This window comes from Rhinopithecus roxellana, chromosome 20 (assembly GCF_007565055.1).
Source record: "Rhinopithecus roxellana isolate Shanxi Qingling chromosome 20, ASM756505v1, whole genome shotgun sequence".
Lineage (NCBI taxonomy): Eukaryota > Metazoa > Chordata > Mammalia > Primates > Cercopithecidae > Rhinopithecus > Rhinopithecus roxellana.
In genome coordinates this window covers 9707222-9728259 of record NC_044568.1, presented here as the reverse complement: position 1 = coordinate 9728259, position 21038 = coordinate 9707222, and the positions used below count along the sequence as shown (strand labels likewise).

The following is a 21038-nucleotide window of genomic DNA, read 5'->3' as shown; positions in this document are numbered from 1 at the left end:
CACAGTAGCAGAAGGAAGTCGCGTCAGCTGGCCACAGCCTCTCTCTTAGGAGGCTGTCTGGGAAAAGCGAGTCAGATAGACCCGGAGGCCCCTCAGTTCCCGCTATTTTCAGATTTGTCACTCCTTCACCCTCAGCCTTTCAAACAGGCAGCTCCAGAATGCCCAATCACAGCCTTCCTTCTTCTCCTGGCCTCCCGGCACTGTCCAATCAACGTACGCCATCTATCTGTTGGTTGTGTTGAGGGGCCACCCTACCGGCTGGTTTGCCTCGTGGTGTGTAAGGGCAGAGAGGAAAAGTGAGGGCTGTTGACGCCAGGAAGGCTCCATCTTGGTTAAGGGCAGGAGTAGGGACGTTACGGTCTTGCTTGAGGAAAGACAGGAAAGCGCCAGCATCTCCACCTTCCCCGGAAGCCTCCCTTTGCCAGGCCGATAGGGTTTCCCATGGGGCGGCCCCTGGCGCCGCGCCCGGCCCATGTACGCGGGGAGACCGAGTCCCGGAGGACTAGGGAAAGCAGGCCGGGCACCGTGAGCTTCGCGGACGTAGCGGTGTACTTCTCTCCCGAGGAATGGGGCTGCCTGCGGCCCGCGCAGAAGGTCCTGTACCGGGACGTGATGCGGGATACCTTCGGCCACCTAGGCGCGCTAGGTGAGGCCGGGTGCTCCGGCCGGGACCCCCAGTCGTCGGTGGGAAGCGGGGATCGGTGTCCCCAGATGCTAGTGGGCTGGAAGCGGGGCGCCGGAGGAGCAGCCTCATCCTCCCTTCCCGTGCGCTCAGCCGAGCCCATTGTTTCTCCTTCGCAGGATTTTCAGGCCCCAAACCCGCTTTTATCTCGGCGGGTAAGGAGAAGTGGAGGCGTGGAGCCCGGAGGCCCAGGATCCCGAGGGTGAGAGCCCAGCAGCTGTCAGCAGGGGCCAGGGACAGGAAGCAGGTACTTCATTTCAAACTCCAGTAGGTGGCGGTGGAGAAGCCCCAACCCCTGCCCCCAACTCACATCCTCAGCGCGGGCTGCCGCCTCCAAAGTCCCATCCTGTCTCCCTGCACCTTACCCCCAGAAACGTCCTCATCTCACTGCAAAATGGCCCGATGGAACAGCGACATTGGAATCTATGGAACCAATTAACCATACTGGAAAACCCCAGTTTAATGCAAAATAGAGCTTGAGCTTCCTAGGAAGTCAAGGGAAAGGGGAAACCTGTAATTTGATTTTTTTTTTTTTTTTTTTTTGAGGCGGAGTCTCGCTCTGTCGCCCGGACTGGAGTGCAGTGGCCAGATCTCAGCTCACTGCAAGCTCCGCCTCCCGGGTTTACGCCATTCTCCTGCCTCAGCCTCCCGAGTAGCTGGGACTACAGGCGCCCGCCACTTCGCCCGGCTAGTTTTTGTATTTTTAGTAGAGACGGGGTTTCACCGTGTTAGCCAGGATGGTCTCGATCTCCTGACCTCGTGATCCGCCCGTCTCGGCCTCCCAAAGTGCTGGGATTACAGGCTTGAGCCACCGCGCCCGGCCGTAATTTGATTTTTGTTGCGGGATAAAATGAAGACAGATGTTCCTCTTGGATGCTAATGATGTGAACCACAGTGTAGTAAATAACACCATTCATTAGATTTTTAAATGAAGACTAAATGTTTTTCCTGCAGCCCTGAACCAGAATAAATGCTTGTTCCCAGAAGGTCTTCCCGTGGAACCTAGTGAGGCAGTCCAAGTGTAGACTTTTTTTTTTTTTTTTTTTTTTTGAGACAGAGTCTCGCTCTATTACCCAGGCTGGAGTACAGTGGCGCTGTCTCGGCTCACTGCAACCTCCACCTCCTAGGTTCAACCGATTCTCCTGCCTCAGTCTCCTGAGTAGCTGGGATTACAGGTGCCCGCCATCACACCGGGCTAATTTTTGCATTTTTAGTACAGACGGGGTTTCACCATCTTAGCCAGGCTGGTCTTGAACTCCTGATGTCATGATCCACCTGCCTCGGCCTCCCAAAGTGCTGGGATTACAGGCGTGAGCCACCATGCCCCGCCAGCAAATGTAGACTTTTTGGTGATGGTAAGACCTGAGAGGAAAGGTGCTAAAATAATTTGAATTGGTACCAAAGAAGGTCATTGAATGATTGTTTTGTAAAGGGATCTTAAACAGGTTCAGAGTGGTAAGTGCCATGAAGACTGGGACCATCACTGTCCTCAAAGCCTGACACAGAGTTAAGTGTTCAATATTGTTCACTCCTCTTTCTTTTTTTATTTTTATTTTTTATTTATTTATTTATTTTTTTTTGAGACGGAGTCTTGCTCTGTCGCCCAGGCTGGAGTGCAGTGGCCGGATCTCAGCTCACTGCAAGCTCCGCCTCCCAGGTTCACGCCATTCTCCTGCCTCAGCCTCCCGAGTAGCTGGGACTACAGGCGCCCGCCAGGTCGCCCGGCTAGTTTTTTGTATTTTTAGTAGAGACGGGGTTTCACCGTGTTAGCCAGGATGGTCTTGATCTCCTGACCTCGTGATCCGCCCGTCTCGGCCTCCCAAAGTGCTGGGATTACAGGCTTGAGCCACCGCGCCCGGCCAACTTTTATTTTTTTTTGAGATGGAGTCTTGCTGTGTCGCCCATGCTGGAGTGCAGTGGCACGATGTTGGCTCACTGCAACCTCCACCTCCCGGGTTCCAGGGATTCTCTTGCCTCAGCCTCCCAAGTAGCTGGGATTACAGGTGCCCGCCACCTCGCCTGGATAATTTTTGTAATTTAGTACAGACGGGGTTTCCCCATGTTAGCCGGGCTGGTCTCGAACTCCTGACCTCAGGTGATCTGCCCACCTGGGATCATAGTGCTGGGATTACAGGCGTGGGCCACCACGCCCAGCATTTTTTGGTTGTTGTTGTTTTTAATTAGAGTTGCCCAGGCTGGAGTGCAGTGGCTCGATCAAGCTCACTGTCCCTTGAATTTCTGGCCTCAAGCGATCCTCCCACCTTGGCTCCTGAAGTGCTTGGATTACAGGTGTGAGCCATGGCACCCGGCCCGACTCCTCTTATCACCAGTGTTCAGGGCCTTCCTATGTTAACCTGCAGACCATGGCATTTGCTTTTACTCCAGGCTGGCTTTCAGGCTTCATGAGGCCCCTATCATTAAGCCGTGCTCCCTGGGGGCCATATTCTGAACCATTCCTGCTGCCTTCCAAGGCAGGACATGGTCCCTGAATATGCTGATTTTTATTTTATCATCTTCCCTGTCTCAGGATCCAGAGATGAGTTTCTGATTTTATCATCTTCCCTGTTTCAGGATCTAGGGATGGGAATGCGGAGAAGGAAAGGCTGAAGTGTCCAAAACAAAAAGAGGTGGCGCATGAAGTGGCTGTCAAGGAGTGGTTGCCCAGCGCCGCCTGCCCAGAGCTCTGCAACCCTAGGCCCATGAATCCCTGGCTCGAGGACACTCTGACCCGAAGACCGCCCCACTCTTGCCCAGACTGTGGCTGCAACTTCAGCTACCCTTCCCTCCTGGCCAGCCACCAGCGACTCCACTCCGGGGAGCGGCCCTTCCCCGGCGGCCAGTGCCAGGCGCGTTTCTCCCAGCGCAGGTACCTGCTCCAGCATCAGTTCATCCACACCGGCGAGAAGCCCTACCCCTGCCCCGACTGCGGGCGCCACTTCCGCCAGAGGGGTTCCCTGGCTATCCACAGGCGGGCTTACACCAGGAAGAAGCCTTACGCGTGCTCAGACTGCAAGAGTCGCTTCACTTACTCCTACCTGCTGGCCATCCACTAGCGCAAGCACACGGGCGAGAAGCCCTACAGCTGCCCCGATTGCAGCCTCCGTTTCGCCTACACCTCCCTGCTGGCCATCCACAGGTGCACACACACCGGCGAGAAGTCCTACCCCTGTCCTGACTGGGGCCTTCGCTTCACCGACTCTTCCCTTCTGCGCAGTCACCGGCGCATTCACTCGGACAGCTGGCCCTTCTGTGCGGAGTGTGAGAAAGGCTTCAAGCGGAAGACCGCCCTGGAAGCCCATCAGTGGAACCACAGCTTCTGCAGCGAGAGGCGCGCGTGGTGGCAGGCCGTGGTGGGGCGTTCAGAGCCCGTCACTGTTTTGGGAGGCAAGGCTCTCCCAATTCACTTCCGGCACTTTCCAGATATATTTCAAGAGTGTGGGTGATGGCATTCACACAAACTAGTCAGCGTTTTCTCTGGAGAGGAAGAGGCAAGCTTTGTGCATTTGAGGAATAAGGAAGGGAAGTGGGCATTTGAGGAAAACAAAGTTCCGCCTTAGGAAAAAAGCAGAAGTAGGGGCACAGAGGGCTGTGGGGAGGAGGCAGGAATCTGAAAAGGTGCCTGGGGGGTGACCCCATTTTCTGAAGCTCCAGCACACAGGGCCGCGTGTTCCACGTCCCATCCTTCACTGAAAACCATTTACCTAACTGGCTTTTCCTTCTTGATTGTTCTCTCTCTTGTAGCGCTCTACTTTTTGGCCTGTATCTCCTACTCCTCTGAGATGGGGTCCCCTGCATTCCAGTGCCTATTAAAGGAGCCTGCACCCACTCTGGATCCCCCAGAATAGAGGGCATACCTAGGGCCTGTCCCTCAGGGAGATGGAGTGGGGAGCTCATCTCAGGATAATTTTTTTTTTTTTTTTTTTTTTGAGATGGAGTCTCACTCTGTTGCCCAGGCTGGAGTGCAATAGCACCATCTCGGCTCACTGCAACCTCTGCCTCCCGAGTTCAAGCAATTCTCTGCCTCAGCCTTCCGAGTAGCTGGGATTACAGGCATGCGCCACCAGGCCCAGCTAATTTTTGTACTGTTAGTAGAGACGGGGTTCCACCATCTTGGCCAGGCTGGTCTTAAACTCCTGACCTTGTGATCCACCCACCTCGGCCTCCCAAAGTGCTGGGATTACAAGCGTGAGCCACTGCCCCCTGCTGAGGATTCTGCCTTTTACCAATGCAGGTGAAACATCTGGCAAGGAGACATCTGGAGTGTAGGTGTTCCTTGGTCTTGAAGACCTAGAGGTGGCCATAGAGAGGACAGTGGCCTCAGGTGGGGAACTTTCCTGCCCCACTCTCATTCTGCAAGTGCACAAACTATCAAACCTAATGGACTCTGGAACTGGGCCAGCTCTTCTTCACTGTATGCATTAGTGATTGCAGTGTTTTTTTCTTCTTCAGATATTTGCCTGTTACCTGGATTTTGTATTTTTTGATAAAGATATATTCTTGGGCCACAGTAGCTGGAGACACAATATAATGCCGGAGAATTCTTTTTTTTTTCTTTTTGAGATGGAGTCTTGCTCTGTCACCCAGGCTGGAGTGCAGTGGCGCAAGCTCTGCTCACGGCAAGCTCCGCCTCCCGAGTTCACACCATTCTCCTGCTTTAGCCTCCTGAGTAGCTGGAATTACAGGCGCCCGCCACCATGCCTAGCTAATTTTTTGTATTTTTAGTAGAGATGGGGTTTCACCGTGTTAGCCAGGATGGTCTCGATCTCCTGACCTTGTGATCCGCCCGCCTCGACCTCCCAAAGTGTTGGGATTACAGGCATGAGCCACTGCGTCCGGCCTTTTTTTTTTTTTTTTGAGATGGAGTTTTGCTCTTGTTGCCCAGGCTGGAGTGCAATGGCATGATCTTGGCTTACCCAAAGTGCTGAGATTACATTTTTTTTTTTTTTTTAAACGAAAGAATAGGCCGGGCGCAGTGGCTCAGGCCTGTAATCCCAGCACTTTGGGAGGCCGAGGCGGGCGGATCACGAAGTCAGGAGATGAAGACCATCCTGGCTAACATGGTGAAAGCCCGTCTCTACTAAAACTACAAAAAATTAGCCAGGTGTGGTGGCGGGCGCCTGTAGTCCCAGCTACTCGGGAGGCTGAGGCAGGAGAATGGTGTGAACCCAGGAAGCAGAGCTTGCAGTGAGCCAAGATGGCACCACTGCACTCCAACCTGGGCAATGGAGCGAGATTCTGTCTCAAAAAACAAAACAAAAAACAACAGTTAAGAGAGGTCTTTCTGGCCCATTTAGATGTGCTAGCCCTACTTTTGAAGAGGAAACTTTAGAAGGAATGAACAAAAGAGGTAGGTAGGACTAAGCCTTTCTGCATTCCAGGACAGGTGGTCAGTGACTCAAATATCTCTTTGAAAACACTGCTTCTTTGAGTCCTTCGGTTCCAAGATAATTATTAATGGGAACTGGGGCCGGGGGCGGTGGCTCACACCTGTGATCCCAGCACTTTGGGAGGCTGAGGCTGGTGAATCGCTTGAGGTCAGGAGTTTGAGACCAGCCGGGCAATATAGTGAAACCCCATCTCTACCAAAAACTTAGCCGGGTGTGGTGGCACACGCCTGTAGTCCCAGCTCCTCAGGAGGTTGAGGCAAGAGAATCACTTGAGCCTGGGAGATGGAGTTTGCAGTGAGCCGAGATCGCACCACTGTACTCCAGCCTGAGCTGCAAAGCAGGACTCTGTCTCAAAATAAAAACAGAAACAAAAACTGGGAACTGGGTGTTATCTTGACTTCACCACATAGCCTCTCCTGAATGGGCAGACCTGGATTCCTGGCTTGGCTCAGTCCCCACTAGCTGTGTGGCCTTTAGCATCACCTAGATTCTACAAATAACATTTTTCTCTATTTGTTTTACACATGTCAATCTGCCTATCCATCCCTCTATCCATTCATTTATCCATTTTATGAATGTATGTCACAGTAAGCTGCAGATATCATTACATTTCACTTCTAAACACTTCAGCATACAGCTAAGTTTTATGCAAGAAACTTCAGCTCTCAGCTGGGTGCGGTGGCTCACACCAGTAATCCCAGTACTTTGGGAGGCTGAGGCAGGAGAATTGCATGAGCTTGGGAGTTTGAGACAAGCCTGGAAAACAGCAAGACCTCATTTCTACTAAAATTTTTAAAAATTAGCCAAGGCCGGGCGCGGTGGCTCAAGCCTGTAATCCCAGCACTTTGGGAGGCCAAGACGGGTGGATCACGAGGTCAGGAGATCGAGACCATCCTGGCTAACACTGTGAAACTCCTTCTCTACTAAAAAATACAAAAAACTAGCCGGGCGAGGTGGCGGGCGCCTGTAGTCCCAGCTACTCAGGAGGCTGAGGCAGGAGAATGGGATAAACTCGGGAGGCGGAGCTTGCAGTGAGCTGAGATCCGGCCACTGCACTCCAGCCCGGGCGACAGAGCGAGCCCCTGTCTCAAAAAAAAAAAAATTAGCCAAGCATGGTGGGGAAGGCTGAAGAAGGAGGATAGCTTGAGCCCAGGAGTTTGAGGCTGCAGTGAGCTATGATGGTGCCACTTCAGTGTGAGTAACACAGCAAGACACTATTCAAAAAAAAAAAAAAAAAAAAAAAAAAGCCAGGCATGGTGGCTCACACCTGTAATCCCAGCACTTTGGGAGGCCAAGGTGGGCAGATCATCTGAGGTCAGGAGTTTGAGACCAGCCTGACCAATATGGAGAAACCCTGTCTCTACTAAAAAAAAAAAAAAAAAAAAATACAAAATTAGCCAGATGTGGTGGCACATGCCTGTAATCCCAGCTACTCAGGAGGCTGAGGCAGGAGAATCGTTTGACCCCGGGAGGCAGAGGTTGCAGTGAGCCAAGATCGTGCCACTGCACTCCAGCCTGGGCAACAAGAACGGAACTCTATCTCAAAAAAGAAAGAAAGAAACTTCAGCTCGCACTTCAAGTTCAGTTGTACTCTGTTATTGTCAAGTAAAGTCTATTGAAGCCCAGTCATCTCCTGTATGTTTTGTGACTTCTCATAATTATCTGATCAAGAGTCTTGAAGAAACATTTACAATCTGATGGGCAATAAAATAATTTGAAACCAAGAGCATCATTCCTGTAATGGCTGCTTCCTGGAAGGTCGTGTCACGTGGAACCTCTTAATCTCAGCATCCAGAGCTCCACGAAGGGAAAATTTCAAGTCAGATAGAATTCTATATATACCATTTCTTTGGAACCTTCAGCCCTCAAGATTCCAACATCATGACCTCAGTTTCAACACAGTTGTCCTTAGTCCTCATGTCACTGCTTTTGGTGCTGCCTGTTGTGGAAGCAGTAGAAGCCGGTGATGCAATTGCCCTTTTGTTAGGTGTGGTTCTTAGCATTATAGGCATTTGTGCCTGCTTGGGGGTATATGCACGAAAAAGAAATGGACGAATGTGATTTTGAAAGGCCTACTGAGTCAAACCTTACCTTGAAAACCTTTGTGCTATAGAGGCTAAACCTGAGCTCTGGTGTGTGAAAGGTTCCAAGAATCAGTAAATAAGGGAGTTTCACATTTTTCATTGTTTCCATGAAATGGGAACAAACATACATTTTTAAATTGAAAAAAAATGTTTTCTTTATAACAAATAATGCAAAGAAAAATGCAGCCTATAATTTGCTAGTTAGAAAGGAGGTCAAAGAAGTAAAATGGCTGAAATTTACATAAGTAATATTTCATAATCTTAGAATTCTCTCAAAGCATGTGAAATAGGAAGAAGTTCTTGCCCAGAATCTTAGGAAATCACCACTGTTCGGTTATAATCACTGCCTCCTGAATCGTTGAGGAATCTTTTCTCTTTTTTTTTTTTTTTTTTTGAGACGGAGTCTTGCTGTGTTGCCCAGGCTGGAGTGCAGTGGCCGGATCTCAGCTCACTGCAAGCTCCGCCTCCCGAGTTTATCCCATTCTCCTGCCTCAGCCTCCTGAGTAGCTGGGACTACAGGCGCCCACCACCTCGCCCGGCTAGTTTTTTGTATTTTTTAGTAGAGACAGGGTTTCACCGTGTTAGCCAGGATGGTCTCGATCTCCTGACCTCGTGATCTGCCCGTCTTGGCCTCCCAAAGTGCTGGGATTACAGGCTTGAGCCACCGCACCTGGCCTCCCTTTTTTTTTTTAAATTAGATTGTTGTTTTGTTGTCTCCCAAGTTAATATTATATTTAGATATCAGAGAGTCAGCCAAAAAGGAAAACTTTTATCTCTGGGGAAAAAACGTTTAGAAAAACGTATTCAGTGTATCTAATACTGAAATGCAGAAAAAATTTAATGTTAAAAAAAAAACTATAAACATTGACGTGGAAGAGATTTAATGTTTTGAAAAAAACTTTATATTAACTGAGTAACATCCTCCTGATGAGAAGTACTATATTAAATATAAAGCCATTATGTTATAAAAAAAAAAAAAAAAAGAAACCAAGGGCAGTTTTTTTGTTGTTGTTTCTTGAGACAGGGGCTCACTGTAGCCTAGGCTGGAATGCAGTGGCACAGTCACAGCTCACTGTAGCCGCAACCTCCTGGGCTCAGGTGTTTCTCCTTCTCATCTCAGCCTCTTGAGTAACTGGGACTACAGGCACATGCCACCATGCCCAGCTAATATTTTTGTATTTTTTATACAGATGGGGTTTTGCCCAGGCTGGTCTTGAATTCATGGGCTCAAGTGATCTGTCTACCTCCGCCTCCCAAAGTGGGTAGGATTACAGGTGTCAGCCACTGTGCCCGGCCAATTTTTGTATTTTTATAATGAATGGCAGGAAAAACAACACATCAGCTACTTGGGATGCAACAGTTTTAGTCTTACTTGAAAGTTTGTTTCAGGCCTGGCACTATGGCTCATACCTGTAATCCCAGCACTTTGGGAGGCCGAGGATGGTGGATCATTTGAAGCCAGGAGTTTGAGACCAGCCTGGCCAACATGGCAAAACCCCATCTCTACTAAAAATACAAAAATTAGTAGGTTGTGGTGTTCCCAGCTACTTGGGAGACTGAGGCATGAGAATTGCTTGAACTCAGGAGGCAGAGGTTGCAGTGAGCCAAGATTGTACCAGTGCACTCCAGCGTTGGCCACAGAGTAAGACTGTCTAAAAACAAACAAACAAACAGGCCAGGCGCGGTGGCTCACGCCTGTAATCCCAGCACTTTGGGAGACCGAGGCAGGTGGATCACGAGGTCAGGAGATCAAGAGCATGGCCAACATGGTGAAACCCTGTCTCTGCTAAAAATACAAAAACTAGCTGGGTGTGGTGGCACGTGCCTGTAATCCCAGCTACTCAGGAGGCTGAGGCAAGAGAATCGCTTGAACCAGGGAATTGGAGGTTGCAGTGAGCCGAGATTGCGCTACTGCACTCCAGCACGGAGACAGAGCGAGACTCAATCTCAAAGGTTTCTTTCAATCTGTTTAGTTAACATTTTTATTGTTCAGCTTCATCTTCTGAAGTCTTCTGCATACTTAGTTCAAAGAGAAGTGATTTACAACATAGGATCTGAAGAAACAAAAGTATTTTTGGTTCAAGTTGCTGCTCTATTTAAAAGAAGAATCCAAATAGCCACTCACCTGTAGTCTTAGTTACTTAGGAGGCGGAGGTGGGAGTATAGATCACTTGAGCCCAAGAGTTCCAGGCTGCAGTGAGCTTTGATCGTGCCACTGCACCCCAACCTGGGTGACAGAGTGAGACTCTGTTTCAAAATAACAATAATAGGCTGGGCATGGTGGCCCACACCTGTAATCCTAGCACTTTGGGAGGCTGAGGTGGGAGGCTCACTTGAGCCCAGGAGTTCCAGACCAGCCTGGGCATCATGGAGAGACCCCATCTCTACAAAAACGAAAATTAGTCAGGCATGGTGTTGCACACTTCTAGTTCCAATGACTTGAAAGGCTGAGGTGGGAGGATCACCTAAACCCAGGGAGGTTGAGGCTGCAGTAAGCTGTGATCATACCACTGCACTCCAGCCTGTGTGACAGAGTGAGAACCTGTCTCAATAATAATGATAATTAATAATAATAATAATAATATAAGGAGACTCAAAAGAAAACATGCAAATGCTTAACAGGTACATGAAAAACTGCTCAACACCACTAATCATCAGGGAAATGCAAATCAGAACTACAAGGAAGCTGGCGTGGTGGCTCACGCCTGTAATCCCAGCAGTTTAGGAGGCTGAGGTGGGCAGATCACCTGAGGTCAGGAGTTTGAGACCAGCCTTCTCAACATGGCAAAACTCCATCTCTACTAAAAATACAAAAATTAGCTGGGCATGGTGGTGCACGCATGTAATCCCAGCTACTCGGGAAGCTGAGGCAGGAGAATCGCTTGAACCCAGGAGGGGGAGGTTGCAGTGAGCTGAGGTTGTGCCACTGTACTCTAGCCTAGGCTGCAGAGCAAGACTCTGATTCAAAAACAAAAAACCACACAATGAGATATTATCTTACCTTAGTTAGAATGGCTGTTACTAAGAAGACAAAACACGACAGTTATTGGCAAAGATGCTAAGAGAAGGCAACTCTTGGTGCAGTGGCTCACGCCTATAATCCCAGCACTTTGGAAGGCTGAGGTGGGTGGATCACCTGAGGTCAGGAGTTCGAGACCAGCCTGACCAACATGGAGAAACCCCATCTCTACTAAAAATACAAAATTAGCCAGGAGTGGTGGCGCATGACTGTAATCCCAGCTACTCGGGAGGCTAAGGCAGAAGAATCGCTTGAACCCTAGTGGCGGAGTCTGTGGTGAGTCAAGATTGTGCCATTGCAACCTGGGCAACGAGTGAAACTCGTTCTCAAAAAAAAAAAGAAAGAGAGAGAGAAGGGAACTCCTACACACTGTTGGTGGGAATGTAAGTTAGTACAGCCACTATTGAAAACAATATGGAGATGTCTCAAAAAACCAAAAATAGAACTACCATGTGGGCCGGGCGGTTGCTCACACCTGTAATCCCAGCACTTTGGGAGGCCGAGGCTGGTGGATCACCAGAGGTCAGAAGTTCACGATCAGCTTGGCCAACATGGTAAAACCCCGTCTCTACTAAAAATACAAAATTTAGCCGGGCGCGGTGGCTCAAGCCTGTAATCCCAGCACTTTGGGAGGCCGAGACGGGTGGATCACGAGGTCAGGAGATCGAGACCATCCTAGCTAAAACAGTGAAACCCCGTCTCTACTAAAAAATACAAAAAACTAGCCGGGCGAGCTACTCAGGAGGCTGAGGCAGGAGAATGGCGTGAACCTGGGAGGCAGAGCTTGCAGTGAGCTGAGATCCGGCCACTGCACTCCAGCCTGGGCCACAGAGCGAGACTCCATCTCAAAAAAAAAAAAAAAGAAATACAAAATTTAGCTGGGCCTGATGGAGGATGCCTGTAATCCCAGCTACTCAAGAGGCTGAGGCAGGAGAATCACTTGAACCTGGGAGGCAGAGGTTGCAGTGAGCTGAGACCGGGGCATTGCACTCCAACCTGGATAACATAAGCAAAACTCAGCCTCAAAAAAATGGCCGGGCACAGTGGCTCAAGCCTGTAATCCCAGCACTTTGGGAGGCCGAGACGAGCGGATCACGAGGTCAGGAGATCGAGACCATCCTGGCTAACACGGTGAAACCCCGTCTCTACTGAAAAAATACAAAAAAAAAACCTAGCCGGGCGAGGTGGCGGGCGCCTGTAGTCCCAGCCACTCCAGAGGCTGAGGCAGGAGAATGGCGTAAAAAACCCGGGAGGTGGAGTTTGCAGTGAGCTGAGATCCGGCCACTGCACTCCAGCCTGGGCGACAGAGCGAGACTCCGTCTAAAAAAAAAAAAAAAAAAAAAAAAAAAAAAAAAACAAAGAACTACGATGTGATCCAGCAATCCCACTACCTGGAGTGTATCCAAAGGAAAAGAAATCAGTATATAAAAAAGATAACCTGCATCTCCGTGTTTACTGTAGAGCCATGTTTGCAATAGCAAATATATAGAATCAACCTAAGTGTTGATCAGTAGACAAATGAATAAAGAAAACATGATACATATACACAGTGGAATTCAGCCATAAAAAAATGAAATCATGTTTACAGCATGGATGGAACTGGAGGTCATTATGTTAAGTGAATAAGCCAAACACAGAAAGGCAGATATCACATGTCGTCACTTACATGTGGGAGCTAGAAAAGCTGATCTCACGGATGTGGAGAGTAGAATGATATCAGAGATTGGAAGGGTATATGTGGGTGGGAGAGGTGGATGAAGAGAAGTTGGGTAACGGGTACAAACATACACTTAGGAAGAAGGGATAACTTGTAATGTTCAATAGCAGAGTAGGGTGACTGTAGTTAACACAGCACTGTAAATTTCCATAGCTAGAAGAGAGGACTTGAAATTTTCCCAACACATAGAAATGTTAAATACTCAAGGTGATTGATACCTTAAATATCCTGACTTGATTACTGTACATTCTATATACGAAGCAAAGCAAAACATCACATGAACTCCATAAATATGTAAAAATTTTGTGTATCAATACATTAATTTTTTTTGTTTTCCTTTTCTTTTTTTTTTTTTTGAGACGGAGTCTTGCTCTGTTGCCCAGGCTGGAGTGCAGTGGCGCCATCTCGGCTCACTGCAACCTCTGCCTCCCAGGTTCAAGCCATTCTTGTGCCTCAGCCTCCTGAGTAGCTGGGACTATAGGCTTCCGACTCCACACCCAGCTAATTTTTGCATTTTTAGTACAGATGGGGTTTTGCCACGTTGGCTAGGCTGGTCTCGAACTCCTGACCTCAAGTGATCCTCCCACCTTGACCTCCCAAAGTGTTGGGATTACAGGCGTGAGCCATTGTGCCTGGCCCAATTTTTTTTTTCTTTTTAGGACAGGGTCTCGCTCTGTCGCCCAGGTTGGAGTGCAGTGGCATGATCTTGCTCACTGCAACCTTTGCTTCCTGGGTTCAAGAAATTATTATGCCTCAGCCTTCTGAGTAGCTGGGACTACAGGTGGCACCACCAGACCTGGCCAATGTTTGTATTTTTAGTAGAGATTGGGTTTCACCATGTTGCCACACTGGTTTCTAACTTCTGGCCTCAAGCAATCTGCCCACCTCAGCCTCCCAAAATGCTGGATTACCGGTGTGAGCAGCTGGGCCGGGCCTAAATTAAATATTTTCAAAATTTAAAAAATACTAATTTCTAAGGGTATATTTTTCCTTATTCAATTTCTACACGATTCACCACGTGGAGTGCAGTGAGGCAGTTCCAGAATTCAAAGTAATAATATAAGCATATTAATATTTAATTATTAACAATAATTAATTTATATATGCATATGAGATCAGCAGGATCTCAAAAAAAGTATTTCAGGTGAAAAACAGCAAGGATAGGCCAGAAAATACAAAGAAATCTTGACTGAAAAGTCAGCAATAAAGAACACCGTTGAATAAAAAGAAAGGCTTAATATACTAGGGCCGGCAGGGGAGCCAAGCAAGTAGATCCAGGGCCAGAATGACAGCAGGGACCTGGTAGGCCTTGCTTGTTATCTCCAGCAAGCAGCCCCATGCTTAGCAAACAGTATTCTGCATCCTGTGTGATTGCAGGTATATTCCAAATGTGGGGATGAAGGCAACTAATACTTATAGTCCAACGCCACTAGCCATGACGATGACCCATCTTGGCTGAAAAATAAAGACCTTAAATCTAGGAAGTAGAGGATACAACCCAGGACAGCAGGAAGGGGAGACCTCGTATGAGAAGAACTGAGGCCCAATCCAGTTTAGAGAGGAGACTGAAAGCTAAAGAAGGAAGGTTTCCCAGGAAAAAAAATTAGGATTCGAAAGTTGATGCTATCTTTGGTAATCTGGAACAACGTAAAGAAGTAGAAATGGCGGGGACGGGCGCGGTGGGTCACGCCCGTAGTCCCAGCACTTTGGGAGGCTCAGGTGGGAGGATCACCTGAGGTCGGGAGTTCGAGACCAGCCTGACCAACATGGAGAAACCCCCGTCTCTAATAAAAATACAAAATTAGACAGGCATGGTGGCTCATGCCTGTAATCCCAGCTACTTGGGAGGCTGAGGGAGGAGAATCGCTTGAACCTGGGAGGCGGAGGTTGCGGTGAGTCGAGATTGCGCCATTGCACTCCTGGGCAACAAGAGTAAAACTCCTTCTCAAAAAAAAAAAAAAAAGAGAGAAAAGTAGAAATGGCCGAGAACGGTGGTTCATGCCGGTAATCACAGCACTTTGGGAGGCCGAGGCAGAAGGATTGCTTGAGGCCAGGAATTCCAGAGCAGCCTGGGCAACATAGCAAGACCCTGTCTCTGTTTTAAAAATTTAAAAATTAGCCAAGCATGGGGTGTGCGCCTGTGGTCCCAGCTACTCGGGAGGCTGAGGTGAGAAGATCGCTTCAGCCCGGGAGGTCGAGTCTGCAGTGAGCTAGGATCGCACTGCTGCATTCCACCCCGGGCCACAGAACAAGACCCTGTCTCAAAACAAACAAAAAATAAATTCATGTATGTTAGCAACAATTACAATGTAATTTAAAACTTCCCCATTCCAATTCCATCCTCACCAAGCACGTTCTTTCGCCTGCAGCTTCGGTCTAGAGCCTGAGCGAGCCGAGCTGTGGATGCCAGGGGCTGGGTGGACTCCGCAGCTAAACTCCTATTGTAAAACACGCACCTGCTTCTACCGCGGGTGTACACATGGTTTGCCAGGGTGTGCGCGTCTTCCCAAGGGATCTGGGGACCAGATTCCAGCTTCTGCCATCGGGAGGCATGGTAAGAGCCCGTAGGGGACACAATCCTGAGCACCGCAGATACCGAGGTCCCCGATGCGCTCCAGTCTGTCAACAGAGGCTTCAGGACCGCGGGGTCCTTTCAAACGCCCGCCAGTCCCAGGCCAATCACCGCGCAGCTTCTTCCAGGATCGTCGCCAATCATCGGCCGTTGCGTCTTGCGGGTAAAGAGGGGTAAGTGAAGCTTTGGACCCGTCCATCTTTCTTGAAGGCAAGAAGCCTCTCTTCTACTTCCCAGACACCCCGCCTTGCCCACCAGAAAAAGCTTCCGAAGCGGCTTTATTTAAGGGCAAGTGGTACCATGAGGCCAGAGAAGTCAGAAAGGCTCCATATTTGATATGGTCAAAGAATGGCGCCCTTAAGAGCAGCCGGTGACAATTGAAGCTAGGTGGTCGCCATGTTTTCTGAAGGCACCTTCCGGGTTCCTTAACCCGGGTGTCTATGTGCAAGCGGCCACGAAGTGAATAAACACTGAGGAATTATATTTGTCCCTATCAGAATCCTCGAATCCCTAGCAGCCAGTCCCTGCTAATTCGGTTGCCTCGGCTGCGTTCGAACGCCACGGCTGGGCGGGGCCGCCCTTCCTGTGGACGACAACAGCTGAGGCCAGGAGCGGGGAGACGGCGGCCCCAGGGACCTGGCGGCAGCCGATCGGGGCTGCAAGGCCCCATGGCGCCGCCCCCAGCCCCGCTCCTGGCGCGGAAGGCCGGGGAGACCCGGCCTGGTTGCAGGAAGCCCGGGGCTGTGAGCTTCGCGGACGTAGCCGTGTACTTCTCCCCGGAGGAGTGGGGCTGTCTGCGGCCCGCGCAGAGGGCCCTGTACCGGGACGTGATGCGGGAGACCTACGGCCACCTGGGCGCGCTCGGTGAGAGCCCCGGGTCCGAGCCCCCTCCTCCTTTACCGGGTTCACAGGGGAGATGATGTGGAAGGGCCAGAGAACTGTGAGCCCTAACCCCGCACTCTTGCGTCAACACCAGCAGCCACCTCCCGTTGCCAGGGCTTCAGGTACCCCCTCGGGAGTGTTTTCACCCGCATCCACTTCATTCAGGCAGCAGCACTGCACCCCGGTCCAGGTTGAGTATAAGCTCCGAGTGGGTGCCCTCAGCCTGGAGGGGAATGCCAACTCCCCACGATGGCCTCTCAGGCCCGCGCTGTGATCCCTGTTCTCTCCCAGGATTCCCAGGCCCCAAACCAGCCCTCATCTCTTGGATGGAACAGGAGAGTGAGGCTTGGAGCCCCGCCGCCCAGGATCCTGAGAAGGGGGAAAGACTGGGAGGAGCTCGGAGAGGTGAGGGATAGTCCCGGGTCCCCCCTACTTGATTTTCCAAGGCTTCCTGTCTAGCAGAGTTTCCTTTCAGGCCCCCACTTCCAGCATCCCTAAAGAAATTCAACTGTGTTGGGTACTAGAGGAGTAAAGAAGGCAGACCTGGTACAAAGTTTTCAGAACATAGGACAGCGGTCCTGTGGGGACTGGGAGCCCAGTCCAACATGCTTGTGCTTCCAGATTTCTCTCATTCTCTCTCTCTCTCTCTCTCTCTCTCTTGTTTTTTTGTTTTTGTTTTTGTTTTTTTAAAGGGAGTCTCACTCTGTAGCCCAGGCTGAAGTGCAGTGGTGCGATCTCGGCTCATGGCAACCTCCGTCTCCTGGGTTCAAACGATTCTCCCACCTCAGCCTCCAGAGTAGCTGGAATTACAGGCACACGCCACCATGAGCGACTAATTTTTGTATTTTTAGTACAGACGGGGTTTCACCATGTTGGCCAGGCTGGTCTCGAACTCCTGATCTCATGTGACCTGCCCGCCTCAGCCTCCCAAAGTGCTGGGATTAAAGGCCTGAGCCACTGTGCCAGGCCAGCTCATTCTCCCTCTTTCAGGAATAACTAAAACTCCCCAAGATTGGAAGTGCCTTCAGGTCTAGCATTCACATTCCTCAAGTGAGGCAAAGTGGCACGAGAAAAAATACCCAGTCATTGACAAGTTGACTTTTCTCCCTTCACCATCACCCAGTGGAGTGACCTTGAGCAAATGTTTCCTCATCTGTAAAAGAGTCTTACCTTACAAAAAATGGAGAAACCACACTAATAATAGCCTCTGCTTGGCCAGGTGCGGTGGGTCATGCCTGTAATCCCAGCACTTTGGGAGGCTGAGGTAGGTGAATCACCTGAGGTCAGGAGTTCAAGTGCAGCTTGGCCAACATGGTGAAACCCTGTCTTTACTAAAAATACAAAAATTAGCTGGGCGTGGTGGTGAGCTCCTGTAATCCCAGCTACTTGGGAGGCTGAGACAGGAGAATCACTTGAACTTGGAAGGCGGAGGTTGCAGTGAGCTGAGATCTTTCCACTTCACTCCAGCCTGGGTGACAGAGTGAGACTCTGTCTCAAAAATAAATAAATAAATAAATAAATAAATAAATAAATGCTTCTGCTTCCTGAGCACTTACTAAGTGCTTAACATGCATCTACTCAGCTAATCCAGCAATGCTTTGAAGTGAAAAGCGTTATTATTCCAATTTGATGCATAAGGAACCAAGGCTCAGATAAGTCACTTTCAGGAGATCTGAATCCTGTTTACCTTGTTCTAAAGCCTGTGTGTTAATCACTGGACAGAACTTCTCTGGCACTACCTTAAGTGAAAAGCATTCTATAACCTGAGATAGTCTGTGCAGAAGTGTTTGTAAGTGTAACTTAATTCCGGTTTCCCAGGAGATGCCCCAAACAGGAAGGAAGAGGAACCCGAGGAAGTTCCAAGAGCCAAAGGGCCTAGAAAGGCTCCTGTGAAAGAGAGTCCTGAAGTGCTGGTGGAATGCAACCCTGACCCAGCTATTAGCGTGGCCCCGGCACGGGCACAGCCACCCAAAAATGCTGCCTGGGACCCGACCACAGAAGCACAGCCCCCGGCACCCATGCCCAGCGTGGATGCTCAGGCCGGCCAGCGGCGCCATGTGTGCATGGACTGCGGCCGCCGCTTCACCTATCCCTCGCTGCTGGTCAGCCACAGGCGCATGCACTCCGGGGAGCGACCCTTCCCCTGCCCCGAGTGTGGCATGCGCTTCAAAAGGAAGTTCGCAGTGGAAGCGCACCAGTGGATCCACCGCTCCTGCTCTGGGGGGCGGCGGGGCCGGAGGCCTGGGATCCGGGCTGTGCCTCGGGCCCCAGTCCGAGGTGACCGGGACCCGCCTGTGCTCTTCCGGCACTACCCAGACATCTTTGAGGAGTGCAGCTGAGCAGCACCGCAGGCTGGAGTTGAGCCTGACCTTGGCATGAAGGACTGACGGAGCCCTGAGGTGGGCCACTGAGTCGGGGACTCCGAAACTGAAATTCATGCCCTGGACTTTCCTCAAGGATCCCTCAAGTTTCCAACTTGTAAAAAGAAAAGTGCCTGTAAAGATTCGAATAGATTAGACTTGCCACCCCTCTCCCCAGTCTTTTGTAAAAAAAAAAAAAAAAAAAAAAAAAAAAAAAGAAGAGAGTGAGATCCTGGACTCATTTCAAAGTGTTATCTGAAGATCAGGTGCAACAGAGACCTTTCCCTCATCTCAGGAACTAGCCACTCCTTGTCTACTTCAAATGCAGATGCTGAGGGGGGACCAAGACCTGGGGAGGGGACCTACATGGAGGGCGTTGTCAAGCCCTGGCTAATTGTCATCAGCAGGGGACCCAGATACTGGAGTGGATGGAAATAGAATAAATGCAGATGGCACAAGTCCAGCCTCTGTTGGGAGGCCAAGGTGGGAGGATCGCTTGAGGCCAGGAGTTCAGACCAGCCTGAGCAACATAGTGAAATCCTATCTCTAGGAAAAGAAAAAAAAATGAACCGGGCATAGTGGCACATCGTGCCTGTGGTCCCAGCCACTTGGGAGGCTGAGGCAGGAAGACTGCTTGAGTCCAGGAGTTCAAGGCTACAGTGAGCTATGATTGTGCCACTGTACTACAGCCTGGGCAACAGAGTAAGACTTCATTTCTTTTTTTTTTTTTGAGACAGGGTCTCACTTTGTCACCCAGAGTGGAGTACAGTGGTGCCATCTCGGCTCACTGCAACCTCTGCCTCCTGGGTTCAAGCAATTCTCCTGCCTCAGCCTTCTGAGTAGCTGGAATTACAGGTGGGTGCCACCATGCCCGACTAATTTTTGTATTTTCAGTAGAGACGGGGTTTCACATGTTAGCCAGGCTGGTCTCAAACTCCTGACCTCAGGGGATCCACCCGCCTTGGCCTTCCAAAGTTCTGGGATTACAGGCATATGCCACTGCGCCTGGCCAAGACTCCATTTCTTAAAAGAAAAAAAAAAAAAAAGCTGGTGTGGTGGCTCACGCCTGTAATCCTAGCACTTTGGGAGGCCAAGGTGGGCAGATCACCTGAGGTCAGGAGTTGAAGACCAGCCTGGCCAACATGGTGAAACCCCATCTCTACTAAAATACAAAAATTAGCTGGGAATGATGGTGGGTGCCTGTAATCCTAGCTACTCAGGAGGCTGAGATGGGAGAATGGCTTGAACCTGGGAGTTGATGGTTGCAGTGAGCCAAGATTGCGCCACTGCACTCCAGCCTGGGCAGCTGAGTGAGACTCCGTCTCATAAAAACAAAACAAAACAAAAACTAGTCTCTGCAACTTCCCCCAGGCACAGCTGGTAAGACACGTGACCTCCCTGAGTCTCAGTGCCTCCTCTGTAAAATGAGGATGAATAATATCTACCTCAAAGGGTTACCGTGGAGGCTGACATTTTAACAAGACGTATGATATAGTAATTGTGCAATATACATTTGTTGAAAAAGTGAATTACTGTGGATGGTCTACACTTTAGAAAGTGTAAAGAGGCCTGCCAAGGAGCCAGGGCATGGATATCAATAACCATATTTGTAGATAAGTAAACTGAGACTCAGAGAGATGACGTGGTACTCTCAAGGTTTCACGGCCATATGGCAGCATGGCTGGAAATGAAAACAGAGCCCAGATGTCTCTACCACTTTCTCTGAGAAGTCAGATCTCGACAGAAAACGGGCTGGGAACTTAGGATGCGGGTCCCAGCCCAGCCTGGTCGGGGGAGTGTGAGCAGAAAACTGAGAGTCCCAGCAAGTGCCCCTTTTCTTGTCCTTTCCTTTTCTCTGTCCTTTTCTTGAGATAGAGTATCACTCTGTCACCCAGGCTGGAGTGCAGTGGTGTTAACATGGCTCTCTATAGCCTTGACCTCCTGGGCTCAAGCGATCCTCCCACCTTGGCCTCCCAAAGTGCTGGGATTACAGGTGTGAGGCACCTCGCCTGGCCAGTTTTTACTTAGAAGGCACAGTCAGGCTGGGTGCAGTGGCTCACGCCTGTAATCCCAACATTTTGGGAGGCCGAGATGGGAGGATCTCGAGCTCAGGCATTTGAGACCAGTTTGGGCAACATAGTGAGGCCCCCATCTCTACAAAAACAAAAATCAGCCAGGTGTAGTGGCGTGTGCCTGTAGTCTCAGCTACTTGAGAGGCTATGGCGGGAGGATCACTTGAACCAGGGAGACTGAGGCTGCAGTGACCCATGATTGCGCCACTGTACTCCAACGTGGGCGACAGAGTGAGACTCTGTCTCAAAACAAAGTAAAAAAA

The 21038-nt window shown here is 50.0% G+C and overlaps 3 protein-coding genes across 5 annotated transcripts; all 3 read left to right on the top strand.

Annotated features, from left to right (window-relative positions):
- The first annotated feature begins 313 nt into the window (after nt 1-313).
- On the top strand, nt 314-5330 carry ZNF785 (zinc finger protein 785). The gene is given in 4 exon segments (XM_010362216.2): nt 314-646; nt 802-837; nt 840-929; nt 3254-5330. Coding segments are annotated over 4 exon segments (1203 nt in total). The 5' UTR covers nt 314-441; the 3' UTR covers nt 4126-5330.
- A 2201-nt stretch (nt 5331-7531) lies between these two features.
- On the top strand, nt 7532-8519 carry LOC115895206 (small integral membrane protein 30-like). The gene has a single exon (XM_030924607.1). The coding sequence runs from the start codon at nt 7951-7953 to the stop codon at nt 8128-8130; it is 180 nt and encodes a 59-aa protein (XP_030780467.1). The 5' UTR covers nt 7532-7950; the 3' UTR covers nt 8131-8519.
- A 6488-nt stretch (nt 8520-15007) lies between these two features.
- Nucleotides 15008-18889, top strand: ZNF688 (zinc finger protein 688). Of its 3 annotated transcripts, none has more exons than XM_010362213.2 (3): nt 15008-16325; nt 16635-16748; nt 18162-18889. In XM_010362213.2, exons 1-3 carry the CDS (start codon nt 16130-16132, stop codon nt 18680-18682), a joined length of 831 nt encoding a protein of 276 aa, XP_010360515.1. In that variant the 5' UTR covers nt 15008-16129; the 3' UTR covers nt 18683-18889. The 3 variants fall into 3 exon arrangements, with proteins under 3 accessions (XP_010360515.1, XP_010360516.1, XP_010360517.1); XM_010362214.2 differs by having other exon boundaries at nt 15757-16465; XM_010362215.2 differs by lacking the exon at nt 16635-16748 and having other exon boundaries at nt 15757-16325.
- The last annotated feature ends 2149 nt before the right edge of the window (nt 18890-21038 follow it).

Coding starts and splice junctions, on each gene's coding strand:
- LOC115895206 (XM_030924607.1), top strand. CDS start 7,951: ATGACCTCAGTTTCAACACAGTTGTCCTTAGTCCTCATGTCACTGCTT.
- ZNF688 (XM_010362213.2), top strand. CDS start 16,130: ATGGCGCCGCCCCCAGCCCCGCTCCTGGCGCGGAAGGCCGGGGAGACC. Junction 16,326..16,634: donor CGGCCACCTGGGCGCGCTCG/GTGAGAGCCCCG, acceptor GTTCTCTCCCAG/GATTCCCAGGCCCCAAACCA. Junction 16,749..18,161: donor ACTGGGAGGAGCTCGGAGAG/GTGAGGGATAGT, acceptor CCGGTTTCCCAG/GAGATGCCCCAAACAGGAAG.